Raw genomic sequence first — 24,816 nt, 5'->3', positions numbered from 1 at the left:
CATTGAACATACAAGAAAAGTCTCTGTTTCAATGATTTAAAGGATCTTAGACTTTGAACGCATTTCCAAAAAAGAAAAAGACTCTGAACGCATTTCCAATTTATGTTAGATTGATGCTCACGTTCCAATTATAAGTGGGAAGCAATTTTGAATTCCATGATCCCAAATGTCCAGTTGATTGTACATGATTGGTTAGGGGTTGGCGCTGTCTCTCTAGCATAATTCCAAACTCTTTCATAAAATAGAAGAATTCCTTATTCCTGATTGGTTAGTAACTAGGTTGGGGAATCAAACCGGAAAACCGATCAAATCAGCCCAACTGAACCGATTTGTTTGTTTTTATTTTTTGTGAAACAATAGGATTCATTGATAAACATGACGCATACTTAGAAAACATACATGAAGAACACAATCCTAAATGGAGGTTCTTGCAATACATAAACTCTAGAGAACATGCATGAACAAATAGGCACAAACATTGCAAGACCGAGAGAACAAATATATACAACTTGAAGCCCATCTCACTTGGAGATACAGATGAGGACGACCCATAAGCCTCCAACAACTAGTGCTTCAAGAAGATCAATGCCTATTACAACCTCTCAAACAACTTGGGACAAGAAACACTAAAAATATCACAATGTCTACAAATTCCCACTTGATCCCCAAGCACCATTGATTGCTGATCCAACTAAATCTAGTAGCTCCACCTCCAAAACAGAGATATCTACAAGAGATCTACCACAAACACATCATATCTAACAAGATCTTCCAAAAACCAACCCTAAAAGGCTGGTAAGCAACCCCTAGAAAACTAGGGATGAGACAAAACCTTGCAAACGTAAGAAGCAGACAAAACCCAACAAAATTTAGGAGGAAAAACTCTCCACAACATAACAGGGGGAGAGATGCCCGATTTATTAGCCGAAAGGGTGGTTTCATGGGAAATCCCCTGGAAGCAAAGGGGTTTTCAGATATGGTATGTGTTTTGGTTTGGCTTTTTTTAAAATTTTAAAGTTTTAAAATTTCGGTGAAATTCTATGCAAACATCTCTATTGTAATGTCTTCGAAATTAATCATGAATTGAAGCCAAAGTTTCAATTATTTGCTAATTTAATTGATCATAGCTAGTGATCTGTAACATCCAAGAGAGAAAAGCTAGTTGTTGATACCATGTTGAACTCACCTACCCATCATCACTAGAAAAACTTACTTGTAAAGGGGATGCAATGACATGTGAAAAAGTTATCTCACGTGTCATTATGTCATTGGTTGAGGATAGCAAAAAGTATTGTCCCCATTGCATGCAAGTCTTTTTTAGTGATCACATCCCTTGAGTAATCCCATACTCTCCCACATGAATAATTCTGCCAAACAAGGGAGACCCATGCCTTCCTCTATCTATATGAGCAAGAGTTCACCTCCAAGCACAATGACCGGCTGCCATGGCTCAAAAACTCTTAGAATATCTCTAAAGCTCTCCCAAAAGCTCTGTCTTTCTCTTCTACTAAGACTTGAAGCCTCTTTCATGTACAATGTAAAGTGTCTATATTCAAAGACAAATAAAAAGCTATAAAATTATTAAAAATATAGTGGATGCAACCCAATTATGATGAACCACTCAATGCACTTGTATTATATATGTGTGATTATGCCTTAATTCGTTGGTCTAATTTCACCCGTTAACACTAGTCATCAAATCAATGATTGATCTCATTGGAAATAAGTAGAAATAAGAGATATTCAAATCCATAATCATAAACCAACTCGCATTAAATAACACACATTTTCAATAACAGAGAACAACAAGCTGTTGATCTTCTCGAGCAAAATGAACTCAATCAAGTTGGTCGATCATATTACACCAAGTCCTCCCCTTTCACCTTAGTTTCATGGAGTTCTTATCCAACCGGGCTTGGCATGCAAAGTGGTTTGGAGAAGTTGACAGAAGATTGCTCAGAGCCAGCACTACTTTACGATTAGAGAAAGCCCCAGACCTCTTGAGAAACTGGAACTCATCCATGGACTGCCTTTGAATTCTCTGAGACTGGTAACTGCTTGCTTTCTGCTTTGCCTTAGTTCACTCAGTCAGGTTCATGTAACTTGGTACCCTGCAGTTACTGCTGTCATCTGTTCTATCCGAAGCCAATCCGGTTTTCCCTGAAACCAATCTATGAAGACAAATGAGTTTTAGTGAAAGAAGAAAGTCAAAAAACAACCTATTTACGGCTCATCAAGATTGGATTTAGTGAGTAGTGGGACCCCCAAGTATTCCATTGTTAGCCTATTATTAAACCGAACATCGGAGCAGTTACGAATCAGAATTTAGAATCCTATTGAAATAGACCTGGAGAAATTGATAGGTAGCACGGAAATGGAACTGTTAATGCTTTCCGATGTTTGTCTGGTGTCAACCATCTTTACTTTGTTGGCAATGCTAGCAGGAGTAGTTTTGGGCTACTTTTATAAGCCCTACTGGGGGGTGAGAAGGGTACCAGGCCCACCAGCTATCCCTCTGATAGGGCACATTCCCTTGCTGGCAAAGCATGGTCCGGAAGTATTCTCAGTTCTTGCCAAACAGTATGGCCCTATTTTCAGGTTAGTAACTTTTAGTAAGTATATGTATAATGCTAGATGTGAAAGAGAAACTTAGCAACTGTTTTGATGGCTACAGAGCTTGATGTGGACTGTCTATTATGCAAAAGTTACTCTTCTGCCTTTTCATTAGTATTATTATTTTGAATCTCCTTCTTTAATTATGGTTGGAACGGGGTGTTACATTTCAGTCATAGAACTTTAATTTTGAAGAATATATTAAGGTTAGTCGTCCGCACGTAACTCATCACTTAAATTTTTGTTTTTACATATCCTGGCAGGTTTCATATGGGCAGACAGCCACTAATAATTGTAGCAGATGCAGAGCTTTGTAGAGAAGTTGGAATTAAGAAATTCAAAGACATCAAAAACAGAAGCATTCCGTCTCCCCTAGCCGCTTCCCCTCTTCATCAGAAGGGTCTGTTTTTAACCAGGTATTTATTGTGTTTCGTCATTATTGTGAAGGAGTGTAGAATATATGAGTTAAAGTTGTTAAGTTCATTGACTGATCTGGTGGACTTTGAGCATCATGCAGGGATGCAAGGTGGTGGACGATGCGAAACACGATCTTATCTGTGTATCAGCCATCACACCTAGCCAGCCTTGTGCCCACCATGCAGTCATACATTGAATCTGCAACTCAAAAACTTGATGACTGCTCCAAAGAAGAAGAAGAAGTTACCTTTTCCAACATCTCCCTCAGATTGGCCACTGATGTGATAGGACAAGCTGCCTTTGGTGTCAACTTTGGCCTTTCTAAACCACAATCCATCACTGATTCAATCAACAAGCAGATTGGTGGCCAAGACATTAACATTGATGAAGTCTCAGACTTTATAAACCAACACATATATTCCACAACACAGCTTAAGCTGGACTTTTCTGGTTCCTTATCAATCATACTGGGACTGCTTGTTCCCATACTCCAGGCGCCATTTTGGCAGATTTTGAAGAGAATCCCTGGCACTATGGACAGGAAAATTGAACGTAACAACCAGAAATTGACTAGCCGGCTTGAACAGATTGTTGAAAAGAGAATGAAAGACAGTGGCGGCCGAGGTTCAAAGAATTTCTTGTCGCTCATACTGAATGCAAGAGAGTCAGAGACAGTTTCAAAGAATTTCTTCACCCCAGACTACATCAGTGCACTTACTTATGAGCATCTCCTTGCTGGGTCGGCCACCACATCATTTACATTGTCTTCTGTTGTTTACTTGGTTGCTGCCCACCCAGAAGTTGAGAAAAAGCTGCTGGCAGAGATTGATGGATTTGGTCCACCTGCTCAGATGCCAACTGCTCATGATCTTCAACACAAATTTCCTTATATGGATCAGGCAAGTCTTCTGAACGTAAAATGTTGACATTTTTTTTAGAAACTCTGAAACTGCATGGGCAAACCAATTACCTCTATTTGTTTGCCCTTACTTACTTTGGAAACCATATTTTCCCATGTAAGGGAAGAAGACCTATCTGCAATGGAGTTTGATTTATTTATTGGTTGTTTGAAATTTTGCATGCAGGTTATCAAAGAGGCAATGAGGTTTTACATGGTTTCCCCATTAGTTGCGAGAGAAACATCTAGACAAGTCGAAATAGGAGGTTATCTTTTACCGAAGGTATTTTTCTACTGACACAAATTAAGAACATGTCTATGTACAAATACTTTTCCTCTGTGGACTGGAAATGGTTTTGTGTACCTTATGGGATTATTTATTTTTTTGTTGAGCAGGGGACATGGGTGTGGTTAGCGCTCGGAGTTTTAGCAAAAGATCCAAAGAACTTCCCAGAGCCACACAAGTTTAAGCCAGAGAGGTTTGATCCAAGCTGCAAAGAAGAAAAACAAAGGCATCCTTATGCTTTTATACCCTTTGGCCTTGGACCTCGATCATGCATTGGTCAGAAATTTTCCCTGCAAGAAATAAAGCTCTCGCTGATTCATTTATACCGGAAATATGTATTCCGGCACACTCCCAATATGGAGATACCTCTGGAACTTGAGTTTGGCATTGTTCTAAAGTTCAAGTATAGTATCAAGCTTAGAGTCATAAAGCGCACATGATGCCATGCAAGGATATTTCTTCTTTGCTTGCCTCATATGAGTCTTTGCTTTACCACTTTCGCGCTTGCTATCACTGAAAAATTAAGGAGAAAAGAAAGGAAGAAAGAAGATTCAGGCTGTAAGAAAGAATTCGTATTTGTATTCCCTTGATATTATGTGTAGTGGTATTCATATATACAGCTTATCTATAATGAAAGATCTAGAATAAATTTCGTTACAAAAAGGATGGAGACGATGATGAGTGTAGGTGAGTGATGCTTCAGTACTACTACTAGTAGCCATTTTCTCCTATTCTTCTGGACCCTAGCTGAGGTGTCATTCTATTGTGATTTGTTCTTTGCATATGTGTATTTGTATGCTCCCGTGTGCTGCTCTGTGTGCTACTTTGGTCATTTCATTCATTGCTCTGTCTCCCCCGCCGCCCCCACCCCACCCCCTCTTCCTGCATTTTCATTTTTGGAAGGAAAGCAAATAAATTTTAGAGTTTGAGGTACCTCAGCTTCTTTTAAGAGATCAGCCTCCACAGTTTGACCCTGTATGGACATTCGCAACCGACGAGCTCTTACACGGGCCTGAACTCCAACGAGAGCTTGCATGCGGGTTTCAGATTACAAAAGCATGCTATGGAAGTTGTCTGTCCCTTGGTTTGATCGAAGTTGTTGAGTCTGATTAGCCAAATTTTAGAATCGATTTCAAGTTAATATTTAATTTGAAGCCAAATTTTCAGTGATGGGTTAATTTAATTGATCATAGTTACTGATCAAATCAATGATTGATCTCATTGGAAATAAGTAGGAATAAGAGAGATTCAATTCCATAATCATAAACGAACTATATTACAAATGAAGCCTCAAATCAAGGACTCAAATTTTCCTGGTACAGAAATACTATTCTAGCAGGATCTCGCATTAAATTACACACATTCTCAATAACAGGGAACAGGGAACAACAAGCTGTTGATCTTCTCAAGCAAAACGAACTTAATCAAGCTGGTCGATCATATTACACCAAGTCCTCCCCTTTCACCTTAGTTTCATGGAGTTCTTATCCAACCGGCTTGGCATACAAAGTGGTTTGGAGAAGTTGACTGAAGATGGCTCAGAACCAGCACTACTTTTAGAATCCCCATTAGAGAAAGCCCCAGACCTCTTGAGAAACTGAAACTCATCCATGGACTGCCTTTGAATTCTCTGAGATTGGTAACTGCTTGCTTTCTGCTTTGCCTTAGTTGACTCAGTCAGGTTCATGTAACTTGGTACCCTACAGTTGCTGCTGTCATCTGTTCTATCCGAAGCCAATCCGGTGTTCCCAGAAACCGGTGTTGTGGATGTGCAGAGTGAAGATGAAGCAGAGCTCTCATCATACCGAAATTCTGAACTTGGGCTCGAAGACGAGCGGGTACCTTGCCCAATGTGGGGAGGCTTTGCAGAAATCCTAGTGGTGACATTGTTCCTTCTGACTTTGACTGAGCATGGTTCTGAAGATTTTGAATGTTTGCTCACAAAAGGGTCTGCACAATTCTTTGGAGGTGGTGTGATCTCAGAGGGGTCATTTTGGGACTGTTCCATCAGCCTAGTCTCCCATGGCTTGGCTGACATCCAACGCTCTAACCAACTCCATCCCCAGCTATTCTTGTCAAATTCATTATTCTTATTGAGAGAGTACACTGAGGACCTGGTGCGAGAATTTGAATCTGGGGTTGATTTCCATTGCTGAGAAGACAAAAAGAAGAAACTCAATTTTCTTTTTCTTATACCAGTCATGTGAAAAATAAGTACTCGAATTAAGAGACTTTTGTATTTTATTACCTTCTGAGCAAGAGCGTAAGCAATTGCTCTCTCCCTCTTGAAGGCCCCCTCTTGCCTCATTTGTATCTTTGCTTTAACATCTTCTATTGTTCCCTTGCTATCACACCATCCTTCCTGCATTTCCATTTTTCACTTGTTAAAGGGTGAACCGAAAGCCAACCCAAAAGATTTCTTCCCTGACATTTTAGATGAAAGCTCAAAACTTTTAAGAGTTTGAGGGTACCTCAGCTTCTTTAAGCAGATCAGCTTGGGTGCGCCGTTCATTGATCATATTCTGCACAGCTTGGCCCTCTATGGACATTCGCACCCGACGAGCTCTTACACGGGCCTGAACTCGAACAAGAGCTTGCATGCACCTCAGTGTTACAGCAGCCTGCTTCCTCACTTGTCGGCCCCGAACCAGAGCCTGAAGCCTCACTATTCCTTTCAAGGCCTTCAAAGCCCTTCTTGCCTGCATAGCAGTTTAACCAGAAAACAGCTTCAAACTTTTGTCAACGGCAGCCAAATCATTAACATTAAGCTCAATGCGCAATTGGGTATTTTATCAAACAGGTGTGGATGCCCCTTAAAACTTAACAGAACAAAAGTACACTAAATGTAACAAACCAAGTTATGCATCGAGGGTTTGAGAACTTTCTTACATCAACAAGTAGGTCGCTAAAAAAACCAGACATTAAGATCTATGGCCACCTATGGGTTTTAGATTTCAAAAGCATGCTGCCAATAAAGTTATGCACATACATCGACCCATGAAACAAAAATGAAAGAGAAAAAAAGAAGCTATTTTTACCAAGAAGCCTCTGAAAGCAGTTTGGATCCGGATAGCAGCCCATTCTTGCCTCACAACCCTGAAATCTTTAGGAGGAGCTCGAACCACTGTGGCCACTGCAGCATTATATGCATCAGTCCCCCTTGGTGAATCTGAACCCTCAGAAGCTGCTCTGTGATTTCCTTTGAAACCCTTCCATGAAGACCCGAAATCCCCTGAAGAATTCCTCCATAGCTTCCACTTCTTGCTCTTCCCACTCACCTTGTCCTGCAAAATTAAACCCAGAAAAAAAAAAATTTAGACTAACATAGTTGAAAAAAGTTCAACTTGTAACTACTGTGAAGATTGGAGCTTTACATGGTCGTCTTTGTCTGGTTTTTTGAGGCCTATAAAAGCTTTGACCCATTTTCCTGAAGCACCCATTTGTGTAAAAATAACAACCTTCTGCTTGAGCAGACCAAGCAAAAACAGCCGCTTGATTCTGTATGAAACTTGCACAGTTATTACAAAATTCAAAGCTTTTGCAGAAAACAGAGTTCGAAGAAAGCGAGGGACGTGGGGTGTTGCTTTGTTTTGCGGGATTAGTGGGTGTGGGTTGTGTTTGCTCTGTTTTTGGTCTATAGACAAAATAGAGCCGTTCGATGTTTGAAATTCAAATAACAAGGGACAAATGGGCGAAGTAAAAAAGGCGCTCGATTCTTTGAAGATGTGCAGGTATTTGCCCCTTCGTTGGAGAGGAAATTACGAAATTGCACCCCACTAGGGCCACTACTTTTTTTGGGGAAAAATGATCGAAGGCCACGACGGCACGAGCCCGTTTTGTCAGTACATTAAAAGTTACGAAAAGGGCCAAAAAAGAAACCGACAAAAGATCTCCTGGATTGGATTGGATTTGACAGTACTTTTCCATTGCACTCAAAGATTACTTATTGTGGTTTTTAAATTTCTCATCTGGTGGGGACCACCTCTCGCCAATGGAAATGAGCCACGTGGGCGTGCGCCTACATTGTGCTGAATTATTCATCAAATAGAACCCAAAAAGGATCCAGCAAAGTACTAAACAAGACTTGCACTGATGGCTCTCAAATGAATCTGATGTCTGCCCCAAAAAAAAAAAAAAATTGAATCTGATGTTGTTTCAAAATATAATGTTGGGGAAGGGAAGTGTCAAATTGATTCTCATACAACAAAAGAGTACGAACTCAAATTCACACCGACATGGCTACATTTTGGATGCATTTGGAAACTAACTAAAAATTCATCATTTGAAATGACTTCAAAGTTTGAAACTATACAATCACAGATGGATGGACAGGGTTCAATGTTTTATAAATAGAGTCGTTTTACCATTGGGTGTGCGTGTATCGCTAAGGATACCATTGTTGTACAATTTTGAACTAATCATTTATTGTTATGTATTTTAACTTTTCGACTTCACAACGCAGTTTTCCAACATAACAATTGCATCCTTAATGACAATAAAAAGAACCTAAGAGCCAGAGATGTTTAATAGACTAATTATTATTACTGCTCTGCTCAACTGTTTTATGAATGCGCATAAGTCTGAAGACTGATGGGGGGAGAGCATTCGTGAAAAAGAAGCATTTGTTTGGAGAAAAGTGCAGATTTTTGTTATTAAATTATTTCGATTTCGAGGTTACCAAATACCAACCAGACCATTTATGTTTTTCTTTTGTCAGTCGTTGACATCGAGGTTCAAAAATCTTGTCTCTCTGACTCTGCTTCCTTTCCTACCAAGATTTCAAAATTCCAATTTCTTTTCCAGTTCTATCATTAAATTAATCGACTTTCAGAAAAAAAGGACTTTTCTTTCCTGTTATATTCTAAAGAAATTTAACATTGGATTCCTTCTTTTCTGTTTTTCTATTTAGTTTAGTTTTCTGTTTGTTTGGTAAGTAAATACCTTCTTTTATCTGTTTTGGAATGAATTCACTGATTCATTTATGATCATCTACTACCTAATGCTTTGTCTTTTACTATGCAAGTAATGCTAGCACTTCTACTGTCATTCAATGATGGCTTGCTTGCACTCTATAAAACTCAGAGAAAGAGAACTGAGAGAACTGTTTTCACATCATTCATAACGCAGTGAATTCAAAGAGCATTTTTACAACTTGCAAATAAAAAATAAAAATTAAAGAATAAACAAATTTGGCCCTTTAGGCTCTTGAGCATTTTACCCCTTCAAAGCCAAAAGAAGAAAGAAAAAGTACCATATTTATAGTTGTTGACAAGGCCAGATGTCTAATTGGCAGTGGGAACAGGTACCCTTGGGCTAGGAAGACCCATGTAGGCAAGCCTAGGAGAGACACGGATTTTTGGGCTTGGTCTAGGTGAAGGGATTGGAGCACAACTTCCATGGTGGCCCAGTGAGACCTTTGGTGAAAGGTTCACTTGTTCAAGTGCCATAAATTGTAGGTTTGCTGGATAGTCCCTCACACAGCCAATACGTGGACCAAGCCCACTGGTCCACTTGCAAGACAAAGGCCTAGACAGGTCAAAAGCTGGTGCTTCTGTATTGGACCCCATGCTCCCCTCATGTTGGTGTTTGATTGGATTTGGGTCATTGGTTATAGACCCATTCAACTCTGTCTTAGACAAATCATCACAAGGAGCTTTGTAGGATGCTTTGTCATCGTCTGTTGCACACATCTGTAAACAAAAAAAGAAAAAGAATTAGCTATGTTGATCTCCTTGTTTACAGAATTAGCTTAATGTAATTAATTTCTAATTACCTTGACATTGGTTAGGTCTACATGGTGCTCCTCCAAAAAGCTGATGAATTCCTTGAAATTGTCCTCAGTTGGGAGATAGTGACCACTGTAAGGCCATATAGCCTGAAGAAGCAAAAGATAATTAAGCAGATTTAATTACAAAATAAATATTTTAAAAAAACACCAGTATGCATGATATGTAATACAGTGTACCTCAAGAACACCATTGTGGGCAACCAATCTTCCAGCTGCTGTTGTAGCCCCTCCAGATAGAAAACTTGAGTGCTGGAAAGAGCCTTTTCTTTTCTGCCCAACATATAAAGCTCTTGATGTGCTCAGCACAAAAATCCACTTTGACCCTTCAACTGTTTCAACAGGCATCCCAGATGGCTTGTGGACCAGCCTTCCATTCTCCACAATCACTTCATATGCATCCCTCTCTTTCTGCAACATCAGTAAATGCTTTAATTTATAATTATGCGTGCGGATGCTTGCAATTTCACGTGATCGTATTCCAATATCATACTAAACAATAATTAAAGATAGTGGTCGTATTCCAGTATCATACTAAACTATAATTAAAGGTCGTTACCGGTCCAAGATATTTGATGCACTGACGTTGTAAAACAGTTCTCGGGCACTTCTTCAGGTTTGTGTCTTTACCATCACCAACATCCAACCTGAAGTTCCAAGTAAAAAGTTAATATGATATTATTGTTACTGATAGATAGCAGAAGAATGAGCCAAGATAATAAGATCTTTTATAAAAACTGTAGCAAGTCTCTGAATTATTTACCAGTAGAAGAAAGGTTGGATGCTCCTGCAATCAGACCAGACATCATGGTAGAATTGCAAATTGTGTCCATACCGATGGCGTGGATCAATCTGTTCAAAAAAGAGAAATTTTTTAGCAATGATTAATCATGGTACTTATGTGACAAAAATGCGTGAATTACAAGTTCATAAACTCACAGCTTCAAGCCAGTGCTGCAGAGCAAGTTTCTGAGCCTTCTCATCCTTGCACAAACCCTTCCCTACCTACAAACACAAATTAAGTTTTTCTCTTTGCTGTTAATTTGGAATTAATTATCCATAAAACACATCTCATCAGTAATATAATTTTCATATTATCAAAGCACCTTGGCAGCCCTTGTCCTAGCCCGTGCCCACCGTGACTCGGCGCTCTCATGTTTCTCAGTGCTGTAAAAGGACACAGAGCTTCGTTTCAGAGCTGCAAAGTCTAAGGCCTGCCACCTACAGAAATTGAACAAACACAAGAAACAAAGGATTAATTGAACGCCAAGCAAGCAAGCAACAAAAGGGTAACAAAATCTGACATAGTTTTGAGGTACAAACAAACCATAGTTCCTCAACCACAACAGCACAATCTGCAAGGTTACGCCTGGTCCTGTAACTCTTGTACACTTTCTGCAGCCTGGTTGCTGCAGCATCAAGCTCACTAACTGGCTTTGGAGAAAAATATACCATTGGTTCAGGAAGCACAATTGTAGGTTTTTTTATCTGCAACTTTTCACAATTTCTTCCAACCGAAGAGGTCGAACCAGATTTCTCAAATGTTTGATCAGATGCTTCAAGTTTTGGTTCTGTGAATTCCCAATTTTTGAAGCTTATTGACCTTTGCAAACTCATTTTATCAGACCCAATAGACCTGTTTTGAGTTTCTGATTCTTCCCTACATGTTCCCAAGTCTACCTCCCCTTGTTTTCTTTCAAAGCTAATGGACCTCACCATGATGTTTCTCTGATTCTCTCAAGTCAACCAATTGCTCTATAAGTCTTGAGAGTTTGAAGACTCTGAAATCACACATATTGGCTGACTAGTTCCTCTCTTTATATACACTATCACAAGTGGCTGTAGGTGTTTGAAAAATCAAACATGGAGGTTCAAGGAAGTTAAAGAGAAAGATTGAAGAAGTTTACTGGCCCTGCTTTTAGACTGGAAGAAACTGTAAACTTTCTGACCAGATTGTTAGGCCTTTTTTGGGTTGTTAGAACTTAAACTCGTGGAGCTTGACTGGTTGACTTTTGTATTCTTTCTTAAATCAATTTATTTTTGTCGGCAGAGCTCAGCAATAATATTAACAATTGTGGGTTAGCATAATCTACATAAACTTATATGAGATTTGCATCGGAGTTAGGATGAGCATCAATTCGATCGAACCGATTAAATCGACTTATTCAATTTGTAATTACCGGTTTGTGTTAATCTATGACAGAAACTAGAGGTTGCTTAATTAAGTTTATCTTGCTTTTCTATTTTGTTTCGTTGGGGGAAATTTTTTGTTGTAAAATTTAGACTGCATGGTCAACATCCCCAATGCTAGCTTAATGTACATAAACTGTGGTTAGTTCGATCCACAGGAACAAAACAAGGCCCTCCAAATTTCCATCTACTAGCTTTCTGCCAAAAAAAGAAAAAAAGCAAAAAAAAAAATATATTTACAAGCTCTACTTGAAGTCTTTTTAAGGCATTAATTGATCAACTTGCAAGACCAACAATTAAAATCAGCCTGTTTGGAATGAAGGTGTCATCTCTGTCCACCACACAAGTTTACAGAAAGAAAAAGAAAAAGACTTGGATTAGCTCGCCCTCTGCTGGATAGCCCGGATATGAATTTTGTGCCGTTTCTATTGCAGTCAACTTCCAGCCTTTACAAAAGTAGCTTGTGCCATAACTTCAATTTTTGTATACATCTGTGTGGAATACTCTCTACACTACAAAATAAAAGGGTTTCTCAAACACATACTATTAAGGTGTTATGGAATTCGAACCTAATTTAAAGATTTTTTTCTACTCGACTAAATCCTATCGATGAAAATATACTTATCATTAGTACACAATATGGTTGTTGGCACACCTTGCTCTTGTGGTCCATGAGAAGAGAGTCTTGAATATATCCGTCAGTACAAAATTGGACCCATGACAAAGAGTCCCGAAAGCTTAGTGACAACAAACGCCTTAATTACCCCGCATGCAAGTAAGGGCAAATCTATACAAGAGGGGTTAATTGATCCCTGCAAGTCCGAAATCCATCATTGAAGGCAAATATGTTGACCCCTGCAAATTGTCCACAAACAGCTTGATGAAATGCTCCAGAGGGCGCAGCACACCAACACAACAAGCAGGCACATGCTGTTTGTGTGCAGTGCTTCCTTTGTTTTTGTTTTCCTTTTACTTTAATTTGTTTGTTTTTATATTACTCCATTTACTTAAGTTTACAATGTAAATAAGGAAGTACCCCTCATTTGGATTCAAATAAAAAAACTAGAAAATCAAATTCCCACCAAATCAAAATATGAAAAATCAGTTTTGGTGCAAAATACGATTTAGGCTAAAAATGATGGTTCATAATATACTTCATACTAAAATCCCATAAAATCAAGTTTTCTTATTTGATGTGTAAGGAATAAAAGCGGCCTAAAATTATCTTGAGAAAATGTAATAACCCAAACCTAAAATTCATAATTAAGGAATAATTTATTTTGAGAAAAGACAATTTTTCCCTTAGAATATTTTATTAAGGAAAAATTGACTTTTTGACCGAGAAGAAATTTGACAATTCTACAAACACCATTGCGTAGAGCACGATGAAATGAGTTCATAGACACGTAGTGGGCCCGAATCGGAGTTGTAACGAGAAAGTTATGGTCAAAAGAGTCTCAGTGGCACAACCGTAAATATTTCGAAGTTGGATTTTATAAAATCAGCCCACTATCTTTCTCTCCTCTCGCGCGATCTCTCTTTCTCTCCTCTCTCCCGTTTTCGTTCCGCCGCCTTCCAGGAGACGCTGGCGCGGCCACAAGGCGCCACGGGCCACGGGACCGGTCGCGTTCGAACCGCTGTCGTCTCCCCTTCCTTCCCCGACCATTCCCCGCCGGCGGCACGACCGGTGCTGTCCGGAAAATGCGAAAAACCGACGGGTGTTCACCGAAACTTCACAGCCGCCGATCTCCCTCCTCCGGCCACCATTTCCGTCGACCCAGGCACCCGGGGCCAAGCAGACCCGCAGGAGAGACCTTCAGGAGGTCTAGCTAACTCGGACCAGGAGTGAGTGGACTTTCTTTCATAATTGATTTTATATAAATGAGTTTATATAAATGAGTCTCATTATTTGATCTTGAATAAGTTAATTGTGATTTTTCCTAGCATGCTTTATGAAGTTAAATATTTTACTTATATGCTGCTTAGTTGATTATGCTAAAGAGTTATAGAAAACAGAGTTTGAGATTTATATCAGATAAAATAGCAGCATAGTTTAGATTTGCCAAAATACAGTTATTTGTCAGACTTTTCAAAGATATTTTATTTTAAACCACCGTGAGTACCCAACTACAGTTATTGCCTTCAGTTATGCCGATGTCTACAGACATCCAGTTTACCCTCAGTTTTGTCAGTGCACTTGACATTTGCCTCACGAGTTTCGGGGATGCTTGGACCGTGAGTGCCAGGATTGCAGCTCGGATTGACTTGGTGTCACCGAGGTCTGCCAGGATTGCAGCTCGGATTGACTTGCTGTCACCGATGTCTGCCAGAATTGCAGCTCGGATTGACTTGGTGTCACCGAGGTCTGCCAAGATTGCAGCTCGGATTGACTTGGTGTCACCGAGACCTGCCAGGATTGCGGATCAGGCTGACTACGGTCCCCTGAATCTTACCAGTTTGCGGCTCGGATTGACTTTGTGTCACCGAGACCTGCCAGTGGATCAGGCTGACTATAGTCCCCTGAATCCTGCCAGTTTGCTGCTCGAATAGACTTCGTGTCGCCGAGACCTGCCAGGGGAATTGACGGAATTACAGGGGTACATCCGAGTGGTAGTTTTAATTGATTGCAGTGCTTTTATGCAAGGTTTGAGTAAATTGCTTTTATGCAAGTTAGATTACAGTGTTTTTATGCAAGTTTTGATTTCAGTGCTTTCATGCAAAGTTTTATTGATCTTGAATACGATTGTATATATTTATATAAATATATAAATACCCTGATTTCAGCATGTGAATACCGTGAGTTTAGTATGCTTCAAATGCAGAGTACATATTCAGTTTTACTTAACTATTTTTACAATGGGGGTTAGTATATTTTATGAACCTTTATTTTTATCCACTCACATTTTCAAATGTTTTGCGCTCCCAGGCTGTAGCGTGCACAGGAAATCCACCATCGGGCCATCTTGACTTCCGCGCCTTCTTGTTACAAAAGTGTTGGTATGTAAAAAGACTAACTTATTTGTATACTATTAGAACTACTCTGATATTTGCCCTATATTGAGAACTGGACTAGATATTGTATCTTAAGTATGCTGGCAGTTGGTTGTGTGAATATTATTGCTCGTTTTGACAGGTATAAATTTTGGGATTGAGCAAATTACAGGGGAAACTCTGCTGAATTTTCGGCATGAGTCAAGGTCAAGATACAGTTCAAAGGGCAAATGGGTCAATTGTGCCCGACATTCGCCAAGTGTCGGACACGCACAGGTTCCGACTCGAATTCCAAAGCGGAATTTGGTTTGGGTCATGTCAGAAAATGATTATTCCGAAAAACCATTTTTCATACTTAGCCAATATTTTTATATAAAACAATTTTTCATGTATGATATGAATGCATGAAGGGACATAAGGTCAATTTAGGTAAAAAGCCTTAGATGTTCAATTCACAAAGAGTTTTACAAGAATAACCTAACTCTTACGTATTGAAAAAATATTTTCTTGAATAAGCTCCCCTTAAGACAGTACTTTTAAAGGTCCAAAGTTTAAGAGCTAAAGCCCAAAAGAAATGCAAATAAAGCCCAAAATCAAAATGACAACGGACCTCAAAATGACGCAAATGCCCTAAAATGAGCAGGATTGCTCTAATATATGTCAGCTTTTACGTCGAATAGGACGAGACGCCTTAGGAGGCAAAGAGGATTGCACTAATTTTTTGGTTTATTATCACATTCTTAGAGATATTTCTTGTTTGTTGCAGTGTGTATCTATTTTTTGAAGTTGGTGAAGTTCTCTTTAATAATGAACATGAGTATTTTGTATGGTTTTATCTATGCTTAAATGCTAAAATAGTCCCTGTGTTTTATTTGGTTGGCCAATTTAATTCATGTGTTTTTAATTTAGCCAATTTGGTCCTTGTGTTTAGCACTGTTAGCCAATATGGCCAATTCTGTTAAAATTGCCGTTAAATAAACATGATAATTCTTTTTTTCTTCTTCTTCCTTTGAAAACCTATAAATTTTGTTGAAATTAATTTATAAAAATTGAATTAATTTAAAAACATATTAAAACTTCATTAGAACTAAAATATAGCATTAGAAAAAAGATTTTAAAAAAAAAACAGGATGGGCGCAGGGCTACTCAGCAATGTGGTTAGAGGGAGTGGGGCGATGACTGCATGGTGAAGATTCTACTTGGAAATGGTCAGGAGTTAGGGATTGTTCTTGAGAGAGAGAGAGAGAGAGAGAGAGAGAGAGAGAGAGAGAGGGGTGGGTGGCTGTGACTTGGGGAGTTGGGGTTTTTGCGTGTGGGTGAGTTGTTGCGGGGGAGAAAGGGTGTTGCTGAAATTGTGTTGTCCTTTGGTTTTTAATTGCTTTTAGCTTTTAAATCTTATTTTTATTTCATAATTATTTATTTTATAGATTGAATTCAAATATTTATATTTTTTTTATTAATATTTTAACAAAAGTTTAACGAATTGGATTACATTAGCTAACGGTCTAAAACACAGGGACCAAATTAGCCAAATTGAAAACATATGGACTAAATTGGCTAACGAGCTAAAACACAAGGACCATTTTAGCATTTAAGCCTTTTATCTACTAACTATTAATTAGAATATTATCGTTTCATTTTAATGTGTAAATTTTGTATAAATTTTTTTAACATTTTTCACATTGACCCCCGAAATAAAAATTCTTGAATTCACCACCAAGGCAAGTGATTGGCAGTGGCATGACACCACACCAGAGATAGATATTTGCTTGAAACAAACGAGATAGATATTTGCTTGAAACAAACTGAGATATTCAGGAAACATAAATGCATGATATTCTTAACTTAAAGGTGTGACACAAAAACATGCATTTTTCAACCGAGGTAGTCCTGGCCTGGTCATGGATTATAGATTAGTTGGCTGACTGGATGGGACAGTGATAAGAATTCCCTTTAACAAAAGGCAAAATGGCCTTGTCCTCAGTGGAAGGAGACAAGCCTTGTCCGTGAAGCTGTGCACTGTAGAAAATGCAGAGAGGTTGAAAACCATGCACATAATTGCAGTTGCAGATGCATGGGGAAGTGAAGAATTAAATAACAAGGGAAAATGACGAATTTGTGATGGTTTGCTTTTGTGCTCAGATATGATTAATTCTATACTTATCCTATTTTATTTTATTTTTCAACTAAAAAGTTATACAATATGATCCTTGTAAATTTTTTGTGAGACAAAAGTAGAAAAATAAAAAGAAAGGATGCAAAGACCGACGTGCTTTAAAGAATCTACAACATAATTCCAAATACATAAAGTCGTGCACAAAAAGGGTGTTTCAGCAATTGGCTAGGAATACATGGATTAGACTAGTTAGTCAAGGTAGGGTATCCCATCGAAAATTCTGTTCAAACCTCATTCCCATTTAGAATATCCATCTCGTCAACAAAAAAACGAAAAAGGGTCTTGGGGGTGGGATCACCAGGTATCCCTTGGGCTAGGGAGTCCCGTTATAGGCAAGCCTAGGTATGAGCCTGACTATTGGGCCTGGTCGTGGTGAAGGGATTGGATTTGGACTACTACTTCCATGGCAGCCCGGTTTGACCTTTGGTGACAAGTTGACTTGTTCCAGTGTTCGCAATCCTAGCCCGGCTGGGTAGTCCCTCACACACTAAATACGTGGACCACTCTAAATAGACCACTTGCAAGACAAACGCTTGGACAAGTCATATACAGGGGCTTCTCTATTGGTTGCATTGGATATGGACCCCATACTCTCATGTTGATGATCAGTTGGATCAATGAATGATTCTTTGTCATCATCTATTGCACACATCTGCTGTAAAAATTGGAAGGGTAAAAAATGTGTTCACGTAAATATTGAACTGAATTTAATTACTATTTACCTTGACATTGGTGAGGTCTACTTGTTGCTCCTCCAAGAAGCTAATGAGTTTCTTGAAATTGTGTATGGTTGGGAGATAGTGACCACTGGATAGCCATATGGCCTGCAATGCATAACCAACAACAAAAAGGAGATTTAGCTCAAAATTTGAACTGCAAAACAATTAAAAAATCAGTAGTATTTCAGAAATATAATGTACCTCAAGAACCCCATTGTGGGCAACCAATCTTCCAGCTGCACTTGCAGCCCCTCCAGATAGAAAACTGGAGTGCTGGAAAACACCTTTTATTTCCTGCCCAACATACAAAGGCCTTGATGCGCTTAGCGCAAAAATCCACTTGGACCCAAGTTCAACTGTGTGAACAAGCTTCCCAGTTTGCCTGTGCACAAGCTTTCCATTCTCCACAATCACTTGATATGACTCCCTCTCTTTCTGCAACAGAAAATGAGAAAACATGAGGCCTACTTACTTCGATTAATTAGTTTGTTAAGTATGATTAATTAGGGGAGTAAGTGTCCTTACTGGTCCAAGATATTTGATGCACTGAAGGGTTAGAACACTTCTTGGGCAATCCTTGAGGTTTACGTCTTTACCATCACCAACATCCATCCATAAGTTCCAGGGGAGGAAAAGAGGTTAGTGATGTTATTCGTGGTAATAGAAGAAAGAAAAAGCTAATTAATCTCTGTCTAATCATGGAAGAAGGTTTTTCCTCAGGCACACAAACATATGCTCACCAGTAGAAGAAAGGTTGGATAGTCGTGCATTCAGACCAGACATCATAATAGAGTTGCAAATTGAGTCCGAACCGATGGCGTGGATCAATCTGAGAAAAGATTGAGCAATGAATTTCAACTTAAAATGAATGCATGAACTGCTCTTAGAATGTTTGTTTTTTTGCCTATATAGCTTTGGATTGATCTGTAGGCTTGTGTTTACAGCAAAATGAACTTTTACTTTGGATGAAAAACTAACAAAAGCAAAAAGATCAAGAAAGACAGCTAAACAGAATTGGGACTAGAAATTTAGAAGTGCAAAGTAACAGTCATAGACTCACAGCTTCAAGAAGGTACTGTGAAGCTAGCATCTGAGCCTTCTCATCCTTGCACCAACCCTTCCCTAACTACAGACGCAAAAAACTTTTGCTGTTAATTAATTTGGATTGTATTTGGAATTCCATAAAACACATCTTAATTAGCAATCTGATTCATGTAATATCACAAAAGTACCTTGGCAGCCCTTGTCCTAGTCCGTTCCCACCGTGACACAGCAGTTTCATGTTCCTCAATGTTGAAGAAGGACACTGAGCTTCGTTCCAGAGCTGCAAAGACTAGGGCCTTCTCCCTAAAACAGTTAAGTGAACAAATACAAAGAAATTAGAGAAGGGTTAATTGTACACCAAGCAACAAAAGAGTAACAAAAGTCTGGCAAAGTTTTAAGGTACACACCATAGTTCCTCAACCACAACAGCACAATCTGCAAGGTTACGCCTAGTCCTGTAACCCTTATACACTCTCTGAAGTTCAGTTGCTGCAGCTTCGAGCTCACTAACCGGTCTTGGAGAAAACAATGGGGTTGGTTCAGGAAGCGAAACAGCGGGTGTCTTTTTCGACCGTGTTTCACGATTTGTACCCATTGAAGAGGTTGAATGTGAATTTTCAAATGTATGATCAGATGCTTCAAGTTTTGGTTCTGTGGATACCCAAATTTTGAAGCTTATTCAACCTTTCTATATTCATTTTCTCAGTTCTGACCCATCAAGCATCATGAACACTTGAAGAATGCTCAAGATTAAGATCTATCTTATTCTTACATGCAAATTAATTAATCCAAGGAACTAATATCATGAAACACACTTAAATTAACAACATTTACAACTACTACAACCCACATTAAATGAGGTAATTAGATGTTAATTAATGTAGTATAAAAAGAATATGCTCAAGATCAAGCTTTATATCTTACATGCAAATGCAAAAAACCAGAAGACCTTCAGAAGCCCTCCTTCCTCTTGCTCTCTCTTTATCTGTCAAGTGAACTAATTTAAGATTGAAGACAAGACAGTGTGTACACAATCACACATATCTAAAGACTAGTGCCTCTCCTTATATACACTAACAGAACACTGGCGGCATAGTTTTTATTTATTTTTTATATAAATAAATCCTACTTTGATCAAGTCTACATACATTTGCTTGAAAAATCAAAGTTGGTCGTGGGGAGCTTCAAGGAAAGTTAAAGAGAAGGAATGAAGAAGCAACTAGTTTGACTCGTGTCTTATGAAGTCTTTCTTAAATCAATTCAATCTTCTGGGTATTAATCTACACAAAAATATTATGCCCATTTGCATTTGAGTAACAATAGTATAGTATTATACTAGTCTACACAAAAATAATTTAATTACTTTTTTTTGTCCTTTTTATCAAGGTTACATACATTTGCTTGAAAAATCAAAGTTGGTCCCACAGAGCTTCTAGGAAGTTAAAGAGAGATTAAAGGTGGGGTTGTATGATTGATAGCATCGCTGATATTCTATAGCTCTTTTTTCTTTTTTCCTTTTTTATATTTATAATACAAGCGATATTGGAGACTGGGAGAATCAAACTTAATACCTCAGTTGCTTTGATGAATACTCTTAATTTATTTCTATATTTTTTGTTTGTTGGCAGAGCTCAGCAATAATCTACATAAATTTATATGCCCATTTGCATTAGGGTAACAATAGTTCTTAACAACTATTAATATCACAGAACTTGAAAGCAGCCTCCAATTTAATTTCTGTGATATTATTTTCAAAAAAATATCACAAAAATTGGTGATTGCTTTTAAGTTCTCTCTTGTTATTTGTTCAGTGGGGAAGGTTTTGTGGTAAATTTAGACTGCATGGCCAACATCCCAATAATGGAGGAGTCACTTTCCAGAATTCATTATAGTTTGAATAATTGATTGTCAAGGGACCATTTGCACAAGAAACACATCATTGTTAAAGGGAGTAGCGTACGCAGAAATTTCTTGTAAATTGTGATTGAGTGAGATACAATATTTGTATTAGCATCAGATGCTATCGCTTTGATGGGAGTTTGTATGTTTACACAATCTGAATCTCTGATTATGGAGGGCAGTCATTGACTGGACTTCTGATGGGGCGGAACGTGGAGCCAAGCCTTCATCGTGTCGTATGCAGTGAAACCGATTGCCACAGAGGGAACGATCTGAGAACAGCGGTAAAATTCTCTCAGTAGCAAGAAAAACTAGCCCCAAAAACTCTAAATCCGTATAGCCATATAGAATAAGAAATCACCTTGATATAGTTAATGCTTAGGCCCGAAAACAACTTTTTCCATCCTTGATTACGAACAATATATGTAAGACCCTCCAATGTGTTCTTGTACCTAACACCACCTTGACCTGAAGGCTGCAGATTCTCAACCTGTAATATCCCACAACTAAAGTGAAAATCCAAACTACAATTCCAAAGTATCAAGTTCATATTACAGTACGTACCAATTTTTTATTATAAACATTATCCTAATCTTCCACTTGTTTCAAGCCAAAACCGAAGCTTGACTCATTTCCTGCGTTCCTTTTCATTCCATTCCTTCAAAACTCCCTAACTATTTCTCACCTAAAGTGTCATGTGCTTTTTATTTCAACAAATTTTTATTCCACGGAAACATCTAACATTTTAAAGAGCAGAAAAGAGAGAACAGATTTAAACTTCTCAAAATTATAAGAAATATTGACGAAGCAATACCTGCATTTGCCTCCTAACAACATCCAAGGGGTATGTGAGAGTTTGCCCAAATAACCCGGCCAAAGCTCCACAGGAAAGGCGCGTCACAATGGACTTTTCATACTCTTCAGGAACACGCGTTTTAAGTTCCTCATATATGTAGAACTTTAAACCAGCATAAGGGAGGATTCCAGTGAGTGTTGGGCCTGATCAAGCAAAGGAAGCTCCAAATTAATATTACCTTGTCCATAATATGGCATCACATAAGGACAGAAGGCACTTCAAATCAGTACAAGTTTTAACAGAACAATCAGCTATGAGATACATGGGTTTTTGAAATACGAGCCTCAGTTAAAAACATAATGTTCTTTGCCAATGTTGCTTATCAATAAAATGAACATGGCAGTCTTTCAAGAACACAATGAATGTGGTGACAAAGGGTCTTGCCACATCAAAATTAGGCATGCAAATACATACCTACACCTCGATAAAGCCCACGAAGGCCCCCCTCCCTGTAAACACTTGAAAGCACATCCCTTATGCCCTTATAAACAATTTGAGACTGGGCACCTTTCATGCCATAATTGAAGTTTCCTCTGGTATTAACAACCTGTAAAACCATATGATTGTTAAAATTCAACCCAAAAGAGATTAATGATGATCAATTAACTATTACAAAAATCAATTTCAAAGAAGAAAAGAGCCATCAAATCCCATATCAAATTCCTCTAAAGCTGGACACGGCTAAATTGTCTCTTCATGCTGAACTATTATAGGATGGGCTTTCAGATAAGCAATTCAAAAGTTGATGACAGATTATGAAACTGTCAATATGAACTTCTTCACTCTGTATCCTACTTATAACTTTTGCATAAAAGATAGAGAAGTTCTAATAAAATAAAAACAAGAAGCTGACCTGATAAGCAAGTTTGGTGCGAGCTAGGTCCAAGGGGTAAGTGCATAAAACTGCTGTCCCTCCGGCTGCTGCACCAGCTAAAAGATCAATATGAGGCCCTGATCCTAAAGCAGAATAATTATTCAAGATCCAACACCTGTACTGCTCATACGTCATGTAATGCAAGGCTGCATAAGGAACAATTCGAACAACACTAGCTCCATTTCCTCTGAAACACAGACAAGAAGATCAAGAATAAATCTTTCAGCAACGGAAACAGAATGTTATAAAAAATATACAAAGTTAATTGCTCATGTCCCTTACTTGTAGAATCCTCGAACGCCTTCATGCTTAAATAACTTCTTCAAAGATTGACACACTCCGAGAGAACGGAACTCTGTTCTTGTCTATAAATTTCCATGCATACATGCAAATACAGACACAAAAAGAAATATTGAGAGAAAGAGCGAGCAGAGTGGGGAAAGCATATAACAAAAAGATAACTAGCATGAAAAAAAATGAGAAAAGCAATATATCCAAGTGGAATCATTCAAGATGATAAAATTCCTAAAAAAACCATTCACCATCTACTGAAATAATTTGCATCAACAAACATGGAGCTCAAAAGATGCCTCACCTGCAAGAGTATTTTGGTCCGTTCCAGTGGTGCAACAGAAGTCTTAGCAAATCCTCCAGCAGCGCCTCCGGCAATCAACTCCCTAACATAAACAGGCATACTATCAATGTATGAGACATCTTGGCGGGTCGATTGTGAAGCATCAACCAAGTCTGCCACATTTGTTGACAAAGAAGACCTTTGTGTAGAACCCATCTCAAATTTCTCCAAACAAAAGCACCTACCGAAGCCAAAAACTTTGTAATTTCGACAAATTTATTTATTTATTTATTATCCTCCCTGCAGCTTGAAGAACTCCTTATCCCATCTATCTCTTGGAAAACAAAAAGAAAAGGCCTTTTGCTCAATTGGCAGGTAAATTGGCCTGAGAACACCCAGAAACGAGTCGGGTACGCTCACAAGCCGATCCTCCTCTTCAGTAATAATATGATACATTCAAAGATATACAGCCGACCGAGCACACCCACCACCAAATACTAAAAAAATTCCTTCAACTATAACAAACAATGCTTACAAGGATCAATCACAAACCCATCAACACCCACGAATCCAATAACTGAACCGATATTATCAAAGAATATCATAAATCATATATACCGACAAAGAAAATCAACCCCAGAGTCCAAACAATCGAAACCCCTTAAACCAAAACAAACCCAGTAAATAAAATCTTCAATCGATGCCCAGTTGGCCACAGCCTTCGTTATGAAAGCAATCAAATTTATGGGCGGCTTTGAAATGGAAAATGGAGAAAGAGGAAGCGAAAATGGTATTGGAAACCTACCAGGAATTAAATGGATTGGGTCAGAGTAAAGGAGAGAAGAACAGGCACCTCAGTTTGTGTTTTAGCAAACATGTGATGTGATGTGATATTTTCCCGTAAGTGCCCGTTCTCCTCCTTTGGTAAGGAGAAAGAGGTTTCCTCGGACTCTCTCCGAATCCTCTTCGACAACTATTTCTCCTCTGTTTCTCTCTCTTTCTGTCCAACGCGCGTTAATTAATTTAAGGCCAAAAAGTAATGCACGTTGGACAAGCTGTAGTTTGTTATTTTTATCATTTTTTTTAATTTAATCAAAAATTTTTTTTTTGTGGTTTTCAATTTAAGTAATTTAATAATAAATTTCAATTTTTGTCAAAATAAAGTAACCTAATGTTAGTTGTGGAAGGGCATTTCGGTCCAAAAACAAAGGCTGGAAAAAATTAAAAAGATAAAAAAATTTACTAAAAGTTAAAAATTAAAAATCAAAAGAAAAATAACAAAAATATCTCTGCATCGCTCTCCTCCCAGCCCCTCCTAGTCCGACTTAGCCAACTAAACCATCACCCTCGCCGCTCCCAACATGCCCACCCTCTTCTGTCGCCACCTAATCGATGGCATCGTCGTCTTCTCCGTCATGTCCCTTGTCTTCTTCATCGCTTGGCTCGCCCTCCAACTCCGCCTCCCTGAGTTATGGGTCGACTCCGCCTCCGTCT

At 38.6% G+C, this 24,816-nt stretch overlaps 5 protein-coding genes across 6 annotated transcripts; 1 reads left to right on the top strand and 4 right to left on the bottom strand.

The window, feature by feature from the left end:
• The first annotated feature begins 2,374 nt into the window (after window positions 1-2,374).
• On the top strand, window positions 2,375-4,654 carry LOC117615548 (cytochrome P450 711A1-like). The gene is made up of 5 exons (XM_034344649.1): window positions 2,375-2,598; window positions 2,877-3,029; window positions 3,131-3,929; window positions 4,116-4,211; window positions 4,325-4,654. Exons 1-5 carry the CDS (start codon window positions 2,375-2,377, stop codon window positions 4,652-4,654), a joined length of 1,602 nt encoding a protein of 533 aa, XP_034200540.1.
• Window positions 4,655-5,446: 792 nt separating this feature from the next.
• On the bottom strand, window positions 5,447-7,873 carry LOC117614065 (protein IQ-DOMAIN 1). Its single transcript, XM_034342745.1, has 5 exons — window positions 7,589-7,873; window positions 7,253-7,498; window positions 6,686-6,913; window positions 6,463-6,576; window positions 5,447-6,366 (listed from the first exon to the last, which is right to left on the bottom strand). The coding sequence occupies exons 1-5, from the start codon at window positions 7,652-7,654 to the stop codon at window positions 5,677-5,679; spliced, it is 1,344 nt and encodes a 447-aa protein (XP_034198636.1). The 5' UTR covers window positions 7,655-7,873; the 3' UTR covers window positions 5,447-5,676.
• A 1,487-nt stretch (window positions 7,874-9,360) lies between these two features.
• On the bottom strand, window positions 9,361-11,910 carry LOC117622521 (IQ domain-containing protein IQM1-like). The gene is made up of 8 exons (XM_034353225.1): window positions 11,327-11,910; window positions 11,106-11,220; window positions 10,939-11,004; window positions 10,763-10,851; window positions 10,559-10,646; window positions 10,180-10,410; window positions 9,988-10,089; window positions 9,361-9,904 (listed from the first exon to the last, which is right to left on the bottom strand). The coding sequence occupies exons 1-8, from the start codon at window positions 11,716-11,718 to the stop codon at window positions 9,497-9,499; spliced, it is 1,491 nt and encodes a 496-aa protein (XP_034209116.1). The 5' UTR covers window positions 11,719-11,910; the 3' UTR covers window positions 9,361-9,496.
• A 5,540-nt stretch (window positions 11,911-17,450) lies between these two features.
• Window positions 17,451-20,146, bottom strand: LOC117622527 (IQ domain-containing protein IQM1-like). The gene is made up of 9 exons (XM_034353239.1): window positions 20,044-20,146; window positions 19,527-19,728; window positions 19,308-19,422; window positions 19,136-19,201; window positions 18,814-18,904; window positions 18,601-18,686; window positions 18,277-18,510; window positions 18,079-18,180; window positions 17,451-18,011 (listed from the first exon to the last, which is right to left on the bottom strand). The coding sequence occupies exons 2-9, from the start codon at window positions 19,712-19,714 to the stop codon at window positions 17,862-17,864; spliced, it is 1,032 nt and encodes a 343-aa protein (XP_034209130.1). The 5' UTR covers window positions 19,715-19,728; window positions 20,044-20,146; the 3' UTR covers window positions 17,451-17,861.
• An 846-nt stretch (window positions 20,147-20,992) lies between these two features.
• LOC117622534 (mitochondrial carrier protein CoAc1) lies at window positions 20,993-24,376 on the bottom strand. Of its 2 annotated transcripts, XM_034353253.1 has the most exons (7): window positions 23,344-24,355; window positions 23,031-23,113; window positions 22,728-22,935; window positions 22,289-22,421; window positions 21,833-22,017; window positions 21,380-21,508; window positions 20,993-21,290 (listed from the first exon to the last, which is right to left on the bottom strand). In XM_034353253.1, exons 1-7 carry the CDS (start codon window positions 23,536-23,538, stop codon window positions 21,201-21,203), a joined length of 1,023 nt encoding a protein of 340 aa, XP_034209144.1. In that variant the 5' UTR covers window positions 23,539-24,355; the 3' UTR covers window positions 20,993-21,200. The 2 variants fall into 2 exon arrangements, with proteins under 2 accessions (XP_034209144.1, XP_034209152.1); XM_034353261.1 differs by lacking the exons at window positions 20,993-21,290; window positions 21,380-21,508 and adding an exon at window positions 21,517-21,703 and having other exon boundaries at window positions 23,344-24,376.
• Between the last annotated feature and the right edge of the window lie 440 nt (window positions 24,377-24,816).

The sequence above is a fragment of the Prunus dulcis genome, chromosome 1, assembly GCF_902201215.1.
Source record: "Prunus dulcis chromosome 1, ALMONDv2, whole genome shotgun sequence".
NCBI classification, from domain to species: domain Eukaryota; kingdom Viridiplantae; phylum Streptophyta; class Magnoliopsida; order Rosales; family Rosaceae; genus Prunus; species Prunus dulcis.
The sequence above is the reverse complement of the archived record's forward strand: the minus strand, read 5'-3'. Positions and strand labels throughout refer to the sequence as shown.